The following is a 20,743-nucleotide window of genomic DNA, read 5'->3' as shown; positions in this document are numbered from 1 at the left end:
TATTATATTCAATAATTTGTTTCCTTTCCTCTTCCTTGAAGGTGACTCTCCTATCGTTTAAAGTAGATTCAGAGCACACATTTGTGGACTTCATCAGAGGAGGGTAAGAGCTGATTCTCTGAAATGTCTGGTGGCAGCAATAACCATTTGGGGAAGTGATCAGTTTATGTGGAATCGCCCCCATATTAGTTGTTAGTAGCACAGTTATTTAGTTTACCGTTTAGTTAATTTGAAAAGCAAATAACCACATTATAGATAAGCATCAGATTAACAGCAGTAAGAGGATAAAACACCAGAAGGTCCAGGACTCATAATTGTGCATCCTCTCACAAGCAACAGAAAAAACTAAAGTGACCTTCAGTTTATAATAAATAAAAACAAACATCGGACAGTGACAAAAATGCAAATGTTTTACGTCAATCATTTAGTTCAATCACTCAGTTCTCTGCAGTGGTTGATATGAATGTGTGTGTTTGTGTCTCACCAGGACACAACTCAACTTCACGGTGGCGATAGACTTCACGGCATCTAACGGTAAGAGGGATGAATGTTTTGCTGCTAGGCGGTTTGCTGCAGTTACTTTTAGTTTGTTTTTGTTTATGTTTACCATTGAAATCATTTACTTTTTATAATGGAATTCAATGGCTCAGATCAGGCTGAAACTTGCTCAAATTTGGAGTCATACATTAGCTCTGGTCCATAGCTCTAATGCCTTTGCATTAGAGCTATGCTACTCTCGACTTCCTGCTCTCGCATGAAATGCAGACCAGCCTCTCGACTGTAGCGAAAATAAAAAGACGTTTTTCTACTCACCAATACAAAGATAGCTTGTGTAATTAGAAAGCCTACTTTCACCACACCAATGCGAAGGCATTAGAGCTATGGACCAGAGCTAGTCATACATCATTACATCATAGAACTCAAGAGCCAGATGATTCAATTCATTTGTATGTCAGATCCAAATATATCCATTATTAATATATAATACAAAGGTCAGCTTTTGGGGGAGTCTTTACGTACAGTATACAAGAGTCAGAAATATGCAGTACTGTACAGCCAAGAGCCAACAGAGTGTTTTAGGCAAGGCTCTTGCAGCATTCCTGTGTTAGCTGATCTAAATGAGTGAGAGGGGTCGTGGGGCTGGATCAGGCCATGAAACGTACTTCTGGTTGAAGATCAGGCGTGCTGCGCCATTCTGGATCATTTGGAGGGACTTAAGTGAACATGCCGGGAGTAAGTAGGGAGTTATAGTAGTCTTTGAGACTTTGAGACGACTGAGACCTGAGTTTCCCTCGTGGAATTTCCGCCATTCCAGAGAATCCATGTCACTGTCTGCCTTGAGTGTATGTACAGACCTGGCCAATGTTTCTTTGCTTTCGTTGGTGGTATTTGTTCTTTCTCAGAGCCTCTATGGCGAAGATGTAAGCTGGGCTGATGCTGCTGGATTCTGTGCTTGTACAATCGCCACTGTCAGAGACTCCAGGCTAGCTCAGACACAGCTGTGGTTGTATTCTCTGCTCTGTCTTGTCACTGTCAATGTGTTGGGTTTTGCACCTTGCATGGATCAACAAGTGATGTCCATATCTAGCAGGCCAACAGTGTTTGTGTCTCATCATTCAGTTTCAAGATGTTGACTAATAGGGGAAGCACTGGCTTTACCTAAGATACACTCAGTCACACAGTCCTGTGTGTGTGTGTATGTGTGTGTGTGTGTGTGTGTGTGTGTGTGTGTGTGTGTGTGTGTGTGTGTGTGTGTGTGTGTGTGTGTGTGTGTGTGTGTGTGTGTGTGTGTGTGTGTGTGTGTGTGTGTGTGTTCACGCGCATGCGTGCATGTGTGTCTGTGTCCTCTTTAGGTAATCCATCCCAGCCCACGTCGCTGCATTACATGAATCCGTATCAGATGAATGCCTATGCCATGGCTCTTAAGGCTGTGGGTGAGATCATCCAGGACTATGACAGTGACAAGCTCTTCCCTGCATACGGATTCGGTGCCAAGCTTCCCCCAGATGGAAAGATTTCCCACGGCTTCCCATTGGTGAGTTAGAAGAAGACACACAAAGAGAAAGAGAAAGAGAAAGAGTACGTACATACGTGCGTGCGTGCGTGCGTGCGTGCGTGCGTGACTGTCTGTCTGTCTGTCTGTCTGTCAGTCTGTCTGCGATGACGAGTGCAGAGTGGATGCGATTATGGGATGTATGGGGCGGATCAAATAAACATGCATTGATTGCGTTAACATTTTGAATTTAATTAATTTCACACACACACACACACACACACACACACACACATACACACACACACACACACACACACACACACACACACACACACACACACACACACACACACACACACACACACACACACACACACACACACACACACACACACACACACACACACACACACATATAGGCCTATATATAGTTATCTGGCTGACTAATGAGCACTCTCTGATTGCCCACATGAAATGTATCCATCTGTCACATGCAAGACCTTGTTGGCCGATGAGCCCAGTTCCATTTTGGATTTTGTTTCCCTGCCTGAAGTTTGGCTACAGCTATTCCCTGAGTAATACCAGTTTAACTCCATCAGAAAAAGACACTTAACATAAGCAAGGACTTGCAGGGTTTCAAGTACTGAGACCCCTCTGTGATGCACTGTTTGTTTCTCTTTTGTCTTAGTCTAATGTTCCTTCGGTACCTGAATTTAGTAGTTAGTTTTGACAAGTGAGTGGGTAGACTGAAGCCATCTGGAAATGGGAAGATCAGGTCTATCTGCTCGTCGGGAGCTGTATTCTCCTAATCCTAATAGAATAATTTCACCTATGAGCAAATGTACAGTGACAAATACCCCAATAACTAAATTGGATCTAAATGATTATATTATTAAGTCCCTCGCCTAGCTCAAAGCTATGTCCTTGTTAAAGCAAAATCAACAAAACACAGAACTGGCACAATAGGCCAGAGAGAATAATTATTGTTCAAGCTCACAAGGCAGAGTATAGCCCTACAGTATGAGGTGTTTGAGCAAGGCAGAGGGAAGGACGATGAAAGAACTGTGAGCACCTCCATGCAGGAATTGGAAAACAATCTGTTTGATAGATTTAGGGGGAGTCATGGTTGAAGGCGAACAGAACAGAGTGAACGACCAGACAGGAAAACAACAGGACAGAAATCCTCTGAGGAGGATACGGTGTTCTCGCAATTTTCAAAGCAGCAAAAACAGAGACTTCGATTCTAAATATTTACAGTATTTGCCGGCACAAATACTTCATAGGGAATTGAGAGAGTACTGGATCTGTGGCTGAAAGAGAGGCTGGATCCCTCTCTTTCATTCAAGACCCATATCAACTAAATTGTTCAAAAAATAAACTACAGTCTGAAAACTTTATATCGATCCATTAACAGTGTCACCTTCCAGATCAGAAAAAGATTAATCTCACAGCTACTACTACCAATAATAGATTATGCAGACATCATATACCAGAATACCACCGAAATAAATCTCTACCCCCTTAATGTAACCTATAACAATCTATGTCGATTCATATTGAGATGCCCTTATAGAACTCACCACTGCTCCATGTACGAGTCTTTGAACTGGTTATCACCCAAATCCCGAAGACATTCACACTGGCTACAACTTATTTTCAAATGCACTTTCTTTAATTATCCTCAGTATCTGAAGCAATATCTTGTCCTGTACACACCATCATACAACCTAAGGCATACTGATCACCCCTACTTTATGGTTCCCACCAGGATAACAAAGGAAAGTGGTCGCCGTGCATTCAAATTTAAAGCACCATCTGACTGGAACGAATTACCAAGTTCACTTAGATCCATCACCTCTTTCAATGTATTTAAAGAATCGATTTTTACTCATCTTTCAACTCGGTGCTCATGCTTCTAAATCCCGTTAATCTCTCATGGGCTGCATTGTCTTTTCACAACAAACTATGTGCTGCCTCTCTTTCTCTTACATGCATGTATACTCTGCTTATTATTATTAGCTCTGCTTATTATTATTATATTTGCTTATTGGTACCGCATGTATGTACTCTGCTCATATTCATGGTTCTATTGTGCTTTGAGTATGCAGTTTTTTTTCCCACAAGAACTCTGCTATTTATGGGTTGAATTGGTGGGATGGGAGTGGCAATCTTTGGGAGAGCTGTATTGTATGTACTGTTCATTTGTGTTGAGGACCCCCTCGAAAATGAGATGTGACATCTCAAGGGGTTTATTCTTTCAATAAAGGTATATAATAGAGACTCTTGGAAGGACATACAAAGAGCCTTGCTTTTAAGAGATCGATCAGCCAGGTCTTTATCATGAGACTAAAACACCCAAACTCCTCTCGCCTGTAACTGCTGTGCTATTTCCTCTTTGTTCTTTGTTCTTTCTTTTCCCAAGAACCTGTGGGTGACTGTACTGTCAGTGTCTGGCTTGTCTATATGCCTCTCTCTATGTCGCATGGTTTCCATATGGGTGGCCATGTAATCAGCTTTCCCAATTAGAACCCAGCATGACGAAGCCTAGAGCTGCGTCATGCAAAGGCGACTCTAATACCAAACTATTGTTAAAAGACTGAAGGAACAGCATGTCCTTTAGAGTTCCCCCCTGCTACATTTGAGTCTTTGAATTTGAAAGATTAGATAATTAATGTCTTTTGGAAATTGCACCTCATGGGACTCTGATAAAGAGAACAATTCCAACTATATACATACAATATCTATTAATATCCGCCCGTCCGTTCGAGGAGACCGGATAAGAAAGAAATAACCTGGAAATGCAAATGTTTCGTTCTACTGCAATTGAATGTAAATGGGTTAAGAAAGACCTTAACCCAGGGGAAGGTTAGGGTGATGACCTTATTTCTTTTAATTTACTTTCTTCACAGAGAGAGAGAAGAGAGAGCTTCTCACTGGATCATCTCATGGCATGTCTGTTGAAATTATACAGTATAAAAAGTTTTCCTGTCTGGGTTGAGCTGAGCTTAGCGCAGACTGACTTAAACTCATTAGTGTGAGTAGTGTTGAGTAAAACTGAGCTTGATTGTTTCTGATCTCCGATATTGTGCATGCCGTTAGAGTTGTTCCTTGCAGAATTATGACTCTTGGGTATTTTAAAAGGTCACAAGGGCCAGGAGATATTCAACATGAGTAAAAGAGATGTCAGCTAAAGATTTGTACTCACTTTATTTGTATAGTATGAAGAGTATGCTGCAAGTTTTTGACATGTTGCAAGGGTGCCTAAATGGTTTCTTACATTACACCTTTTGACTCTGTGATTCTATTGGAGAATCTTTCTCATCAGTGAACAAATAAGACAAGATCAGATTGCACGATATGGCATGATGTAATATAACAAGTAACCATGATGCATAGCTTCACAATGCCTGCACAAAATCAGCATTTGTTCTCTCTACCATAGAACTTCAACACGGAGAACCCAAACTGTGTGGGTATCGAGGGGGTGCTCGAGGCCTACTTCCAGAGTCTGCGCAGTGTTCAGCTTTATGGCCCCACCAACTTTGCCCCAGTCATCAACCAGGTGGCGCGGTGAGGCACACATCATAACACACACAGGACACATATGCACACAAGCACGCATGTAGATACGTACATACGCACGCACGCAGCTGCACGCACACACACAAACACACACAAACACACACACACACACACACACACACATGCACACACGCACACACACACACGTACCTGTATGCTGTGTGTTCACAGTAGGCCTACTATATCGTTGCTATCCGGAGAAAACTACATTTTTGAGGTTTTTTGCATAAATCAGTGCTATTGTGTGTTGTTTCGAAGATATTGAACCAATGGAAAGTAGTAAAAAGTGCTTTGGACAAAAAACCTCTTAACTCCATTGGACCCTCAAACTGTCTGCTAAAGCAGCTAACTCCACCACCCCTCTCCCTCTCATGGAAGTAATTGACAATAAAAAGTCACAACACCAACTTTGATGAGGCAGTATTCCTTTGTTTTAAAAATATATGGTTTTCTTAATTTCCTGAACATTTTATATTTGTAATTTCCTGAAAAATGAACATTTTGGAGGTTTGGTGGTTTCCTCCCGACAGCAGAGATATGCAACATTATAGTAATACTCTCTATTTCTCTCTCTAGTCTACATACACACACATTTCCATTTGTTTCACATGCTTGTCACTTGTCTTTTTCCATCAAGGGATTGTAGTTACTTATGCATGCACATTGTGTATTCATGCTGCAATACATGAATACATAACACATATCTGAAGACAAGTGGAATGCAGAATGACACCCCCCCCTCCTCCCAAAAAAAGGAAAGAAAATCAGGACTGCAGTCTCCCCATTTTCTGCCGCAGTCTTAAAACTCTTGTGGTTGAGGTTTACCTCCTATCCAATGACTTTGTAACAATGATTTATTTGCAATCGATTTACTTGACCAAAACTTAGTTGACTAAGTTTCATGTCATTTACTATGATCTTGCACTTTTAAGTCGCTCTGAATAAGAGCATGTGCTAAATGCCTAAATTGTAAAATCATAACCGTCATAGCAGAAAATACAAGAGAGAGAGAGAGAGAGAGAGAGAGAGAGAGAGAGAGAGAGAGAAAAAGTTGGAGGGCAATTCAAGAGGTAATATCTCTCCCAACAGCACTGTAGGACATGGTGGAGCAGGATTAGTGGAGTAAAGAGGGGGGTATAAAACACAATGAATAATTCATAAATAATTATGAAAAAGGTATAAGAGAGGAAATAAAAAGCATGTCCCTTAGCAGAGATTTGTGTTTGCTTTGGTGTATAGGATTCCCACAACCACAAATTCATAATAATTGCCTTAGTGAATCTACACACCCAACCTCTCAAATGGTCCATGCATTCTTAATAACAACACTGAATTGGCTGGGTCCGTTGGCAGGATTTAGACTGAGCTGCTGAATCCCCTTTCTTTGCAACAGACAGTATAGAATAGTTTTTCATACAGGTTAGTTGGGTCTCATTAAAGTTCTACTCCGCTGTTGTAATAGGTTCCCAGTGGTGTAATTCCACGGTCACTCACATGCTGAATCCACCAAAGCATTCCTGTAAGAATGAATGCGGTAATTTGAAAGATTTCACAATAGGTATTACGGCCAGTCCACACCAATGATTTGCAATGCAACAATACCGTTGCAATACGTTGCAGAGAGTGCAGTCGGTGCAGTCTTGGGTGCAAGTGGTTGCAAGTTGAATCTCCCTGCATGGCGAGTCATTGGTGTGGACTGGGCTATAAGTGTGTTTCATGTACGTACTGTAGGTGCCAGCATGGACAGCTCCTGTACACTGTTAACTTCATGCTGGAAACACCTGTGTTTATGTGAAAAGCGTTCATTGCCTCGGAAGTGGTTTCATCTGGAATGTCACTAATTAAATTATCACTTCACTACAAACATGCTCTTGCACTCTTGTTGTTCGAGGTGTTGAGTTTTTAATGGACTTCTCTGGTTAAGAGCCGCTGTCATGTTTTTAGACACTTCATAAAGCAATAATAACCAGCACTAGCTAGCGTGGTCTGTGTGGTTGTGTATATCCACATTCCCTCAGCTACAGTGAAGTCATCCATGTAGAAGTGGTTGAGCAAATACACACTGGAATACTCTCTAAGTCACATAACCCATGCACAGACAAGACAAGTCCCCCCTCTGTCACTGACTTGGTGTATCAAGTGCCATCCTCCAGCTGGAACAAGAACCCTCATTCTCTGTCTCTTGTTCACTGTCAAAAGACTTCCTTTATTTCACCCCATTTAGTTTTCGGTGTGCCACTTTTGTGTGACTAAAGTGGCACACCGTGGATTTCAAATATCTGCCATACCGGGTGGCCTACCCAGGGTATATGGGGGTACAATGGCCACGTATGTCATAGAAGGATTGCCTTGATTAGAATCTATAGACATGTGTGTGTTGATCATGTCTTTTTGAGTTTTTCCAATACATGGCTTTTGAAGATTACGTCAGATGGCATCCAAGTCTATGGGATTTTTGTTTGTTTGTTTAGAGCATTAAATGACGTAAATCATTTGCCAGCGAAGTCTATGGACGTTCATGTTTGTAGAGCATTAAATGTTTGTAGAGCATTACATTAAGATGTTATGTCGCCAATATATATACATCTTGTAACCATTTCATTTCTTTTTTTTAAATAATATTTATTTTATTTGGAAAAAGCAGTACAATAACAGCATTTCTATGCATACATAGGACACAAGTGCAGTTCCCAGGATTTTTTTTTCACCCCTCTTCCCTCCCTCCCCCTCCAAGTGACTCCATCTCCAGTGTCTCTGTAACATCCTTGCTTTCTTCAGGACTACATATGGCATCAAGTCAACACTTAACAGGGGCAAAGGGCAATATCGCTTCAGAGTGTACATTTCAGAAGGAGAAAAAGAAGAAAGAGTGGGCAGACAAAAGACAAAGACAAAAAAAACAACAACAACAACCAAGAAACGAAAGCATTTACAATATTGCTGAGGGGAACAAAAACAAAACAGCTTTGGACTTCGACCATGAGAAGAGGAAGGGTGTCTTAAACATTTTCTACAAAGATCATAAAGCAGGCTATTAGGACCAGTGAGATCACACAAAGTCAGCTCTCAGAGGGGCAATGTGTACTATCCAGTTGTTCCAAATTTGGTAGAAATTGTCTAGTCTAGTTCTTAGGATGTATGTTAATTTTTCCATTTTGAAAATATCCAGGACTATTCCGTGCCAATCGTCCATTGTGGGTGTGATTGGGGTTAGCCATCTTCTTGTTATTGACTTTTTGCTGGCTGCCAAGAGCACCTGCAGTAGCTTTGTGTATCTTGTCTGGTTAAGACATTCAATGTGGCCCAGGTACAAGGTTGTGAAGTTAAAAGGTATTGGAGTATTAAATACTGAACACAGTGATTTGTGAATATTGTTCCAAAAAACCCTCAACTTGGGGCACCCCCAGAAAATGTGAAAGTGGTTGGCTTTCTTTGCCCCACACTGCCTCCAGCACAGCCTATCATCGCCTTTGTATATTTCCTGATACGGGGTCTTAAAATAACCATTTCATTTCATACAAGGATGAATAAAGGAAAGTCTATGGAAGTCTATATGGACCCCCCCCCCCCCCCCCCCCCCCCCCCTTTGGCGTGGAAAGCTGGAAAGCTGTCGTGCTATAGTGGCAGTCTAAATGTTTGTCACAGCAGCAAAGGATGCAGAAATTATATTAAACATTCAATGTAACACAATTTGACACAATGTTCTTTTTCACAGCATGATAAAGTAGCAGCAGGAGGCATGCCACAATAGTAACACTGTCTGATGCAGTAATATCAAACTGCGTTCTTCTGTCTGTCTTCCTGTTTGTATTGCAGGGTGCGTGCATGTGTGCACACTACACAGTAGGTGTAGCAATATGTCACTCTGTTTCTGGGATGGTGCCATAGGTGTAGTGAAACTTAACGCTGATGGGTAGGCCTATAGTTAGTAGTTTTCAAGATTATAGCTCTGGACACACAGAAACACAAACACAGGGGTGAAAACATAATCTCCAACAGCCTATAGCCTCGTGGCGATAATTAGGCTAAAGAAACTGTGGTGTGTGCATGTACAGTAGGCCTACTGATGTGCTCTATGTGTGTGCAAATTGTTCTATAATATCAAAAAAAAATGTTTTTCAAAAGTCGGCCTCCTGGTGGCGCTATAACAGGCCGTTCTGGAAGATTTGCCGCAGAGGTTCATCGTTGGCATCCAGGGAGTGTGTGTGCAAAATTTGGCATCGACCGGGCCGGAGATTAGCTGGTAACAGACGGACGGACACACACACGGACGGAGTGCAAAACATACTCTCTCCCCATGCCTCGGCCTGGTGGAGACAATAATTCGTAATTTAAACGGTTGTCTTATATATTCCCCAACTGGCAAATTAAATTAGCATGAAATTGAATATCTCCACTTCAAATGAACCATGTGTTAGTTAGAAGAAAAGTGCTTTATTCACTCACTGATCCATTCATAATGTGCCAGCAGGGGACACGTCAACAGTCTTAATAAAAATGATTATAGGCCACTAGAGAAAGCACTCATTACAAAATGTGATAGGGAAACAAAGTACCTCGTTGTATTGCCTATATTGAAAACTATCATCCAGCCTATAGGGCAGTATTATGCGTGTCTTAAGTACCAGGTCTTATTACTTAACTTAAGACCTGGAGGCGTGATCAATGCCATTTGGCTATTCTGAGTGGCCAAACAGCATTGACCACGCCTCCAGGTCTTAAGTTAAGTAATAAGACCTGGTACTTAAGACACGCATAATACTGATATGTCTATGAGATTTGTCTGTGGAATTCCCTACAGAATTACTTAAATCGGTGAATATTTGATATATCTCAGTTCCTAGAGAATGTATAAAACTTAAACGGTTGCATAAATATGAGAAGAAGAAAAAAACAAAACAACAACAGACGATCTGGGCAATCTGGGAATAAAATACAATCAGTAGACCATAATTACATTTTATATTTCACTTGAGTAAGGGTCAAGCAAAATAGATTTTTTCTTTCTGCTAATTTTGTTCATGAGCAATTAATTTGCCTATGCATTTTGTTGTTTTTCATTGATGAAAATATACACTGCCTTGGACGATGTTGAGCCCGACAGGCTCAATATGAGTTGTAGGACGACACACTACCACGTCACTTTTCTTTTTCTTTTTCTTTTTCTTTCCCTCTCTCCCACTACTTGTTGGACATGCAACATGCATCTGGTATCATTGTGCACTGACAAAGTTGTTGATGGTCATGGTATCAAATGTATCTGCAACAGATGAGTTGAGTACGCAGATGAGTGATTCAGCACATGAATGTGTACTGGGTCAAGTAGATAAATGTCAATCCTATAATCATATAATCATAATACAATACGTTTCATGTTACTGTAGGCTAATTTTCAACACAAGGTATTGGTTCTCAAATGTAAGAAGTTGACTGAAACAAATGAGAGCAAATGCCAATAGATTTCCTGAGTGCTACAGTACTTCACCAATAATGTATCAAAAACTGGTGCTTTTTTTGTATCCTCGGATATATTAATTCAAATCAACAGAGCTTTATGTGTCAAAATAAATATATTAAGTGTCAAAATATAATAGTCAGAAATGGGGAAAGTATATAGGCCTACTGTGCATGGGAGGAGACCCCGGGGAAGACCAAGGCGCAGTTGGAGGAAACACATCGACTCACTGGCCTTGGAACGTCTCGGGATCCCCCAGGAGGAAGTCACTAATGTTGCTCTGGAGAGGGAAGTCTGGAGCGCTCTGGTGGAGCTGTTGCCCTCGCGACCTGACTACGGATAAGCGGTTGTCGGTTGAAGATGGATGGATGGATAATGGATATTTAATCTGTTCAAAGGTAGCAGCTCTGTTTGCGCAGTAGGTCTAGAGGTCTACTCGGTACAGATGTGCGGGTCTGCGGGACACTCAATGGTTTGTAGGCTATATAATCATCAACGTGTCCAGCAAAATAGCTGGGGTACGATTTGAGAGTATGACCTCAATGTATGAGACCCGGGTACTCAGGAAGGGGAAAGCTATTACCAGGGACAATACACACCCGTTACACAGCCAATACCATCTCTTACCATCAGGGCGGCGGTACATGGTACCTTCCCTGCAGGCTAGGGCCTCAAGATCGTTTGTTCCCATAAGTATAGGACTTATGAACAAGCAGGCCCCATCTCAGTTCCGTGCATAAAGTGTGATGTGATGCCTCTTGGAACTATGACTGGTGGCCTTCTGTTGGCATTGTTTCTTTATTGTCTATGTACTGTTTGTTTGCATATGTTTTATGTATATCCTGATGACTGCTGTGCACAAAACAAATTTCCGAAAGGACGAATAAAGTATCTATCTATCTATAGTCCTTAGGGTGGTTTTATTGCGATGAAAGGTTATTATTGGCTAACCTTTCATCGCAACAGTTCACAGATCTTGCTTCTGTGTTCGCACATTCACAAAGTTTGTGTCTCTGATGTCTTGGTATAGTGGGCAGGTGGTTAGAAAGTGTAGCTCTGTTTCCACCACATTTTGTGTGCAGGTGTTAGGTGCTGTCTTCCCTTGGGAGTGGAGTTTGTCTGTGGTGGCCTTTCTCTATTGCTATCTAAGGCGTTCACCATGACTCTATACCTAGTTAAGGCTTTCCTAAGTTTTGGGACGTTCACCGTGCTCAGGTATTCTGTCAATGTAGCCTATATTCTCTTTTTAGTGCTATAGATGGCATTCCATTTGCTTTGGTTTTGGGTTGTCTCTTTCCAGTATGTCAGGTAGCTTTCTTTTTGTTTTCTTATAATTTGGTTAAGTCCAATGGGTTTTTCGTCTGGTAGTTGTGCTTGCGTGTGTGAGTCCCTGGACCAGCTGACTAAGGGGGCATCCTTGTAAGTTTTCTCTATGGTTGAGGGCTATGTCAAGTGTCTGGGTTGCTTTCTTTGGTTATAAAATGTAAGCACTCTCTTCTTTATTTTGATAATGAGTGGGTAAGTGGGCAAGCATTGTTTGTTGTTTTCCTTTGGGTGCGGACAGAATGAGACAGAATGAGAATGAGAAAACATCCAAGGATTTCAATCTGGCTATGAGTCAATAGGCGAGGAGCTAATTGCTAGCTTAGCGACTAAAATCCTTCAACAGCTGAACTGATGACTGCAATCACGCCTTACAGCATACTGTAGAGATTCATTTTGGCGCGCGCACACACACAAACACACACACACACACACACACACACACACATGCAAATCTCCATATATTTGCAAACTTCTGATTAAATATTAAAAGGCATGTGCAGAGGAAATTTAGAAATGCTTGATGTTTCACACTCCAATATGAGCTTTCTCCATCTTCTAACCTGTGTGTGTGTGTGTGTGTGTGTGTGTGTGTGTGTGTGTGTGTGTGTGTGTGTGTGTGTGTGTGTGTGTGTGTGTGTGTGTGTGTGTGTGTGTGTGTGTGTGTGTGCGTGTGTGGGTCAGGTGTGCAGCGGACGTGACGGATGGCTCTCAGTACTTTGTACTGCTGATGATCACGGACGGCGTCATTTCAGACATGGCCCAGACGAAAGAGGCCGTGGTGAACGTGAGTTGCACTAGCACAGCCCTTAATCAAAACATATCGATCTGTCCCACTGAGAAACCGGGGAAGCTTGCTGTCAGAAGGGTATATTGGGGCTCTAACATATCAAATTGAAACAGCAGGCAACGGAAAATGCCAGGGACTTCAATAAGATTGGACCTGTGTTTTCTTTAATTCTTGTACGGTTAGTCAAAACCTATTCACTACTTAGTTGACCGGAGTCCCCCAAGGCTATATACTAGGTCCCTTCCTGTTTTCGGTCTACATTGAATATCTTTGCCTTTTCTAGTTGTTGATGTTGAAAACTCAGGATTTTATATCTGTGCTTTCTCCACAGGCAGCCTCATTGCCCATGTCTATCATCATAGTAGGCGTGGGACCTGCTGAGTTTGATGGTAAGATACTAGTGTTTTATTTGGCGCTTATGCGGCTGCCAGCCAGGACTAGAGCTGGGTTGAGTCTCTCATGAGTGCTAATTACGTAAGAGTGTATGCCCAAATGGATCCGTGAGGGGTTGTAGCCAGGAGTAGCTGGGCTGCCTGGGCATCAAACCAGCTGGGACCTTTTGCTTTCCAGATTGCCAATCTATCTACTGAGTCTGGTGGACCCAGATGATTTGGGGGGAAAAGTAATTATTCACAGCCATTTCTTATACATTATCCATCTGTATGGCAGCCGCTCTTGTACTACTCTCTCGCCGATATCTCTCCCTACCACTGTCGGTACTGCCTGCTTCGTGATAGCTTGTTGTGTGTACTAAGAAAACAATAGATGGCAGTTAACCACCAACACTGTGCATAAAGACTTTTAGGGGCTCAATTACATTGTCAGACACAGTACAAACACACATATAGTACTCACGTGATGTAAGTAACACCTGTGCCAAAGCTGAGATTGTATCGGCCTGTTACAGCGCCACCATGAGGCTGATTTGAATATTCTAGCGTGGTACACACAAACTTTGGAAGACAATCTTAGCAATCAGGATGGAATATGAAAAATCACACCCGTGTGAAGTGAAGGGCGCTCTTATCATCGTACATCATCATGACGTAAAACAGACACTATGCCTATTTGCTCAGACACTATGACGTAAAATTCTCCATTCATTTTTAATGGGAACTTAATGTTTGTTTTAGACGAAGTTTGTGGACGGTAACTAAAAGCTGGATGTAGGAGGGGCTAGCGCCCCTCAAAAATGTACAGATCTGTCTTGTCTTTGCGTAGAAATTCAAAGACATTTTTCGTCTTCAAAGAGAATGATTCTGTGTCGGTGTTAACCAGCAAAGTTGTAATCGATTTGTGATGGTGTGAAGATATTATTAAAAGACAGGGGAGAAAGCCCATTCCTTTGATTCAAATCGAAATGTGTGTGAAATTGTATCTAGATTGTAAAGAAATAAGACACTAGACTCGGGATTGGAAAAAATCAGTGCATGATCACAGTGAAGCAGATAATAAAGAGATTGGGGAGATTGTGAAGTAAAGTGAATTCCATTGTTTCACAGGAACGCCCATCTTTATCAGAAAATGCTATCACCCAATATAGAGATATTTGCTGCCCAGTAATAATGGAAAGATTTTGGAAGGTATAGGCTACAGTCCTCTAGATTTAGGTCTTTCCAAATATATCTTCTTCAATGGAGGGGTTGATTCGTTCTATACAAGAGTCACCTCATCTTAGGATACAGACTAAGGCACAATTATCAACACTGAATGTCAACAAGGGGTGTGTGTGTGTGTGTGTGTGTGTGTGTGTGTGTGTGTGTGTGTGTGTGTGTGTGTGTGTGTGTGTGTGTGTGTGTGTGTGTGTGTGTGTGTGTGTGTGTGTGTGTGTGTGTGTGTGTGTGTGTGTGGCGTGCATGCGTGAGTGAGTGACGTGTTGCAGCGTGCGTGCGTGCGTGCGTGCGTGCGTGCGTGCGTGCGTGCGTGCGTGCGTGCGTGCGTGCGTGTATGTATACTGTAGGTGACGTCATGTTTCATTGTACTGCATTGATTTGTACTTTTCACCCATTACAATTTAGACCTTTAGTGAACCACTTGCACCTATTCTGAAGATTTAATGGTCTATATAAAAATCAATGGCTAGATCCAATGTCATTTTTCAAAGAAGTAGGTTACTTTAGTCCTCATAATGAGGATAGGATAGGAGAACATCCTTCACCTCACCAGCATGACACTTTGAACTATGAGAGCTATGTCATCAGGTTCATAGCAATACATCATCCATTTATAAGACTCTCCTTGCATGAAGCCCATTTCATACAGATCTGTCTTTCTACTCCCGCTTGCCGACTGTCACTGAAATCTGTCAGCGCAACAAATAAGACAAACGAAACCATATATCTTAAAACATGAATGATTGATGATAGACATAGGTACAAACCAACCCTCAAATGATTTCTGTCTTGACTCTGAACCTCAGCTCATATATAAGCCATTACAATTGACATCCCATGTGACGGCTTCATTCTCTATGTACAGTACATACCTAAACTACCTGTTCTGATTGAATTGAATTGAATTGAATTGAATTTAATTGAATTGAATTGAATTGAATTGAATTGAATTGAATTGAATTGAATTGAATTGAATTGAATTGAATTGAATTGAAAAAGTATCTCAGCAGCCTAAGGCCATGTCGCAGGTCAGACCCTAAGCTTACTCTTAATTGCAAACTGGTCACACTGATACAGTAATAACGAAGACTTCTAAATGATACCTTATTCAGAAATCCTTAACACGGTTTAATGGCAGAACAGCAATGCCGGCCCATTCCGTAGCCATACCTTCTACAGAACCGCAAGGCGTAATAACGTAGCAACATTCCCGCCTTGAACAGGCTGTGGCAGTGGTTCCCATACTTTTTAGCTCATGACCCGAACTAGTTAGTTTGGTAGACCCAAACTAGTGAAAATAGCAGCTCTATAAGCTCACAATGATTACCAGAACACTTGCCTCAAAACACAGTCGCCTCTTGTGTAAATCCAGCAGAGCGGTAGAACGGTCTCTACCTGGTATTCCTAAATGTAACCTCAGTAAACTATGCCTAAACGGTTAACCCTAACCTTATTCCTGACCTTAACCTCAGTAATTGGTGGCAAAACCTAACCCTTTTCCTAAACTTAACCTCAGTAAAACTATGCCTAACCCTAAACTTATTTTTCTTCAGTAAAACAAATACAAGAATAACAAGAGGTCGGCGGAAAGAAATGAGGGGGAAATGAGGGCGTATTTCAAGACGAGCCTTCCGGTTATACCCTCCCCGCGCGTCGCTTTGTGCCGTGTTGCGAGCTTGCAGATCTGCTATTTTCACTACTTCTTAAACATTTGTTTTCTTTTTCTTTTTTTCATTATTTGTATTTTATTCATGAAATTATTTTTGGAAAATGTTTGAATTTGTTTCTAACTCATGAAGATGTGGGAATTTGTGTAAAATATCCTCTTGAATAAGTAATAATGATTCATGACAAAACTCGCGACCCACGAAAATGGATCCAGAAAGTGGTGTAACCGTGTATAGGATATGATAGGAGAACATCCATCTCCCCATCTGCCCAGCATGACATTTTGACCTGTGCGAGCTGATTATGTAGCAGCTATACATAGCCAAAGACCAGGCTCTCTTTGCATGTGTCAAACAGCCAAGTGCCATTTGGAATGCAGGGATGCTTTTCCACTACTTAATTGGCTAAATGATTTGAATTAAACACACAAGGGGCAAGGGAAAGTGGGAAATTATTCAAGCAAAAGAAGATGAGCGCCCTCCTTGGGACCTATTACATTGTACTCAGAGGTAGACTATAGGTCAGGGGTGAATGCCTCAGGATGCACCATGGGCGGTGTGCGTGCACGCGACAGTGTGACCATGGGCGGTGTGCGTGCGTGCACGGCTGCACGCGACAGTGTGACATGATTTGTATTTGATCAGTGGTTCTCAACCAGTGGTCTGGGGACCACCCGTGGTCCTTGACGGTCATGGTGGTCCCCAGCTAAATGCTGGCGAGTTGGTAACCAACTATAACTATAGAGTTACAGATATTTAACTCTTGAGAGTGTAAAATGAAACCACCATGGTTTCATTATTATGCTCTCAAGAGTTATTGTTAAACATCTGCAATACTTAATTTACAAGAAGTCTACACAATTAGAGAATGTAGAATAATTGTTATTTTGATCAACGTTTGCCTGTTATCTCTCCTAGTATACCACATAAACATGGAATGGAATTGTGGACAAAATCTTATCCAACGATAACAAAATATTCTTCTGAGCCAGAGAGGCTAAATCTCATCAAATAATGGTCCGCGGCTCAAATGCCAAATAAATAATGGGCCGTGACATGAAAAAGGTTGAATACCACTGTATTAGATGAACAGTGTTCCTGAAACTTTTTATTTACATTTTCACACACACACACACACACACACACACACACACACACACACACACACACACACACACACACACACACACACACACACACACACACACACACACACACACTTGTGTGGGTGAAATAGGCTCTCTCTCTCTCTCTCTCTCTCTCTCTCTCTCTCTCTCTCTCTCTCTCTCTCTCTCTCTCTCTCTCTCTTACTCCCCTTCTCTCTCTCCCTCTCTTTGCCTCTGCCTCTCCCTCCCTCTCTGTGTTCCTCTCTCTCTCCGACTCACAGTATAAATCAGGTAATACTTTACTTAAAGGTTGGGTCTATAATGCATTATAACCACATTTAATAATGCCATATAATTCACTTATAATGCATCATAGCACTTGTTATAAATGTTTATACAGCTTATTACTAAGACACTTTACTTTTTGAGGTGCGCTAGCCCCTCCTATATATATACAGGTTTAATGTTTGTTTTTAGTTCAATGTTGGTTTTAAAAACGCCATTGACAATGAAGGGAACATTTACGTCATCTTGTCCCTAACACAAACATTAAATGCCATTAACAATAAAGATAATTTAATGTATGTGTTGGCACCGTTTGTTTTATATCACCATTACATCACCTAATCAACAACTATATTAGCGCCCTTCACTTCACACGGGTGTGATTTTTATAATATTATATTGGCCTTGAAAGATCCATTGAGAAGTTCAAAAGAATCATGTCAGATCCGTAGTCTAACATCTGCACATGTTCGGATGTGTAATAGCCTTTGTATAGGCCTACATATGTATTATTTATATTGTACATTGTGTATTAGCTCTGTGCACAATGTTGCACCCTGTTACTTAACGTGTATCACTTTGGAGATTGTTGTATACATTTTATAGCTAATTTCAGGTGTATCATGGATATAGTAATTGGCTGTTCTGTAATTTCACATGTATGATGTTATTGAAGTGTACTTTTATTTCTGCCTCTTGGCCAATTCCCACTTGTAAAAGAGACTCAGTCTCAATGTGTTTTACTGGTTAAATAAAGGTTAAATAATTAAAACAAAATTATATAACTAACTAAGTTATAATGGAGAGATAACAGGCAAAATAAATCAATCAAAATAACAATTATTTTATAGGAGAGATCATTTTATAATAATTTTATAACTAACTTATAATGTGCTGTTCTACTGAGCTTATAATGTATAATGACCAGCACTAATAATATGTTATAAACGTTGTTATGAAGTTGTCATACATGATTATAAACACTTATAAACGCATTGTAATGCATTATAAATGTAATTTGAATGCATTATAGACCCGAGCTTTAAATAAAGTGTTACGTAACTAAAACAACCAAAAAGAAGAGTCAGTCCTGCCACAGTTTCACCTAGTCTAACTTAAACCATAAAAGTTGGACTTACCGAGAAGAGTGAGCAACTTCTGAGAAGAGACTGGCAGCTTTTCTATTCCTAGGGTGATCAGACGACAGCTTTCAGCACTTCGCTAATCAGACCACAGATGTAATCACTTCACTGACAGAAAATGTGAACAGGCACACACTGTACCTTTCAATCAACTGACCATGGGCATGACGCTGTCCATGGTGCTGAAATCTCTCCTCAGAACTCTGCTCCCCTCGGTGACTTCAGCTGTGCGTGCGTGCGTGCGTGCGTGCGTGCGTGCGTGCGTGCGTGCGTGCGTGCGTGCGTGCGTGCGTGCGTGCGTGCATGCGTGCGTGCGTGCGTGCGTGCGTGCGAGAGAGAGAGAGAGAGAGAGAGAGCAGGGAGGAAACAACAGAGAAAATTATTGATCCTATATTTTGGATTTACTCGACCCTTATGCCTCCGATCCTGGGGCAAAAGACTGCTGAATGTTCCTAATTGCCAAAATAAAACAAAAGGTGAACGTAACTTTACTTTTAGAGCCCCAACACTTTTACTTGTTTGCTATTGTGATGTATTGTTTTTAACTTTGCATTGTGGATTCTTCTGTTAAGCACTTTATGACTCCGTTCTTAAAAAGTGCTATACAAATAAAGTTTATTGTTATTATTATTAAAACAAATACCTTGACTGACTAATAAGTGGGCAAAAATAAACCTCAACCTCAAAATTACAGCATTATTTATAGAAGATCAGGAAGGTGGATCATCATTATTATTCTTCCTCGTCGTCATCTCAATCTCTCTGGTCAGATTACACACTCTCATTAACCACTTAAACCCCTTAAACTTTTAGCAAAGGAGTCTTGAGTTACAGCTGTACTTTGACCACTTTTTTCAGTCTACACCAAATGCCTTTGCCAAAAATATCCAATCTACAAGCTCACAATGCATCGCGAGTTGTGAGCTTCTAGATTGTAGATCTGCTATTTTTAGCGAATGTTCCCCCCAGATTATGCATGCTGAGGTTCAAATGTTTAATCTGTACGTGAGTTTGTTTATCCTTCCATGGGTTTATGGGAGTGTGTGTTTGAGTGTGTTTGTTGTATGGTAATGAATATTTACGTGCAGCGGAGTTTGTGCTATAGGACTGTGTACTGTACGCACACACAAACAGACTTATTTGGCATGCATGAAATTCAGGGCAGCAGGAGGTTGTGTATCGGGCCTCATATCCCAGGGACTTCCTCCACATGACAGGGTTTACTCACAACACCTGCACCCCTCATCCCTCCCCAGTCCCCATACACGCACGCACACACGCACGCACGCACGCACGCACGCACGCACGCGCGCGCACGCACGCACGCACGCACGCACGCGTTGTCATCGTCAATTTCAAATCAGTATTCACAAACATAACTATAGGTGCAAGGTTATTCTTTATGTCTTCTGTCTCTGTAGCTATGGAGGAGCTGGATGGGGATGAAGTCAGGGTGTCCTCCCGGGGACGCTTTGCTGAGAGGGACATTGTCCAGGTACGTTATTTTGGCCTTTACTTTTCTAATGCCATGACACAGAAGGCTAATGCCAAGTAGTAGTAGTAGTAAGAGATGTTTTCACAGGAAAGAGAAAAACATACTTCAGCTCTATTCAAAGGAGCTTTACTTCTAACTCTGTCCTTGTGCGCCTGTACGGTATGTTCTGTACTCTTGTGACTCTTATTCATCCCCATCTGCCCTCTTCCTTCCTCTTTTTGAGAAAAGCACAATTACATTCATAGTGTATACAAAGTTATTCACATTGTGTACTGAAACAGGATCTACA

At 41.4% G+C, this 20,743-nt stretch overlaps 1 protein-coding gene across 3 annotated transcripts in view; it reads left to right on the top strand.

Annotated features, from left to right (window-relative positions):
- The window catches only part of LOC306929799 (copine-9-like), a 92,319-nt gene that overhangs the window by 68,582 nt on the left and 2,994 nt on the right, over window positions 1-20,743 (top strand). For all 3 annotated transcript variants that reach the window (XM_079510478.1, XM_079510476.1, XM_079510477.1), the window contains 7 exons: window positions 42-103; window positions 488-534; window positions 1,854-2,035; window positions 5,439-5,566; window positions 13,041-13,143; window positions 13,478-13,535; window positions 20,381-20,454. In XM_079510478.1, coding sequence (XP_079366604.1) covers window positions 42-103; window positions 488-534; window positions 1,854-2,035; window positions 5,439-5,566; window positions 13,041-13,143; window positions 13,478-13,535; window positions 20,381-20,454 — 654 coding nt within the window. The remainder of the gene's footprint in view (window positions 1-41; window positions 104-487; window positions 535-1,853; window positions 2,036-5,438; window positions 5,567-13,040; window positions 13,144-13,477; window positions 13,536-20,380; window positions 20,455-20,743) is intronic.

Source organism: Electrona antarctica (assembly GCF_951216825.1).
Source record: "Electrona antarctica genome assembly, chromosome: 9".
In the NCBI taxonomy this organism is placed as follows: Eukaryota; Metazoa; Chordata; class Actinopteri; order Myctophiformes; family Myctophidae; genus Electrona; species Electrona antarctica.
Note: the sequence above shows the minus strand (reverse complement) of the source record. Positions and strands in the feature narration are given on the sequence as shown.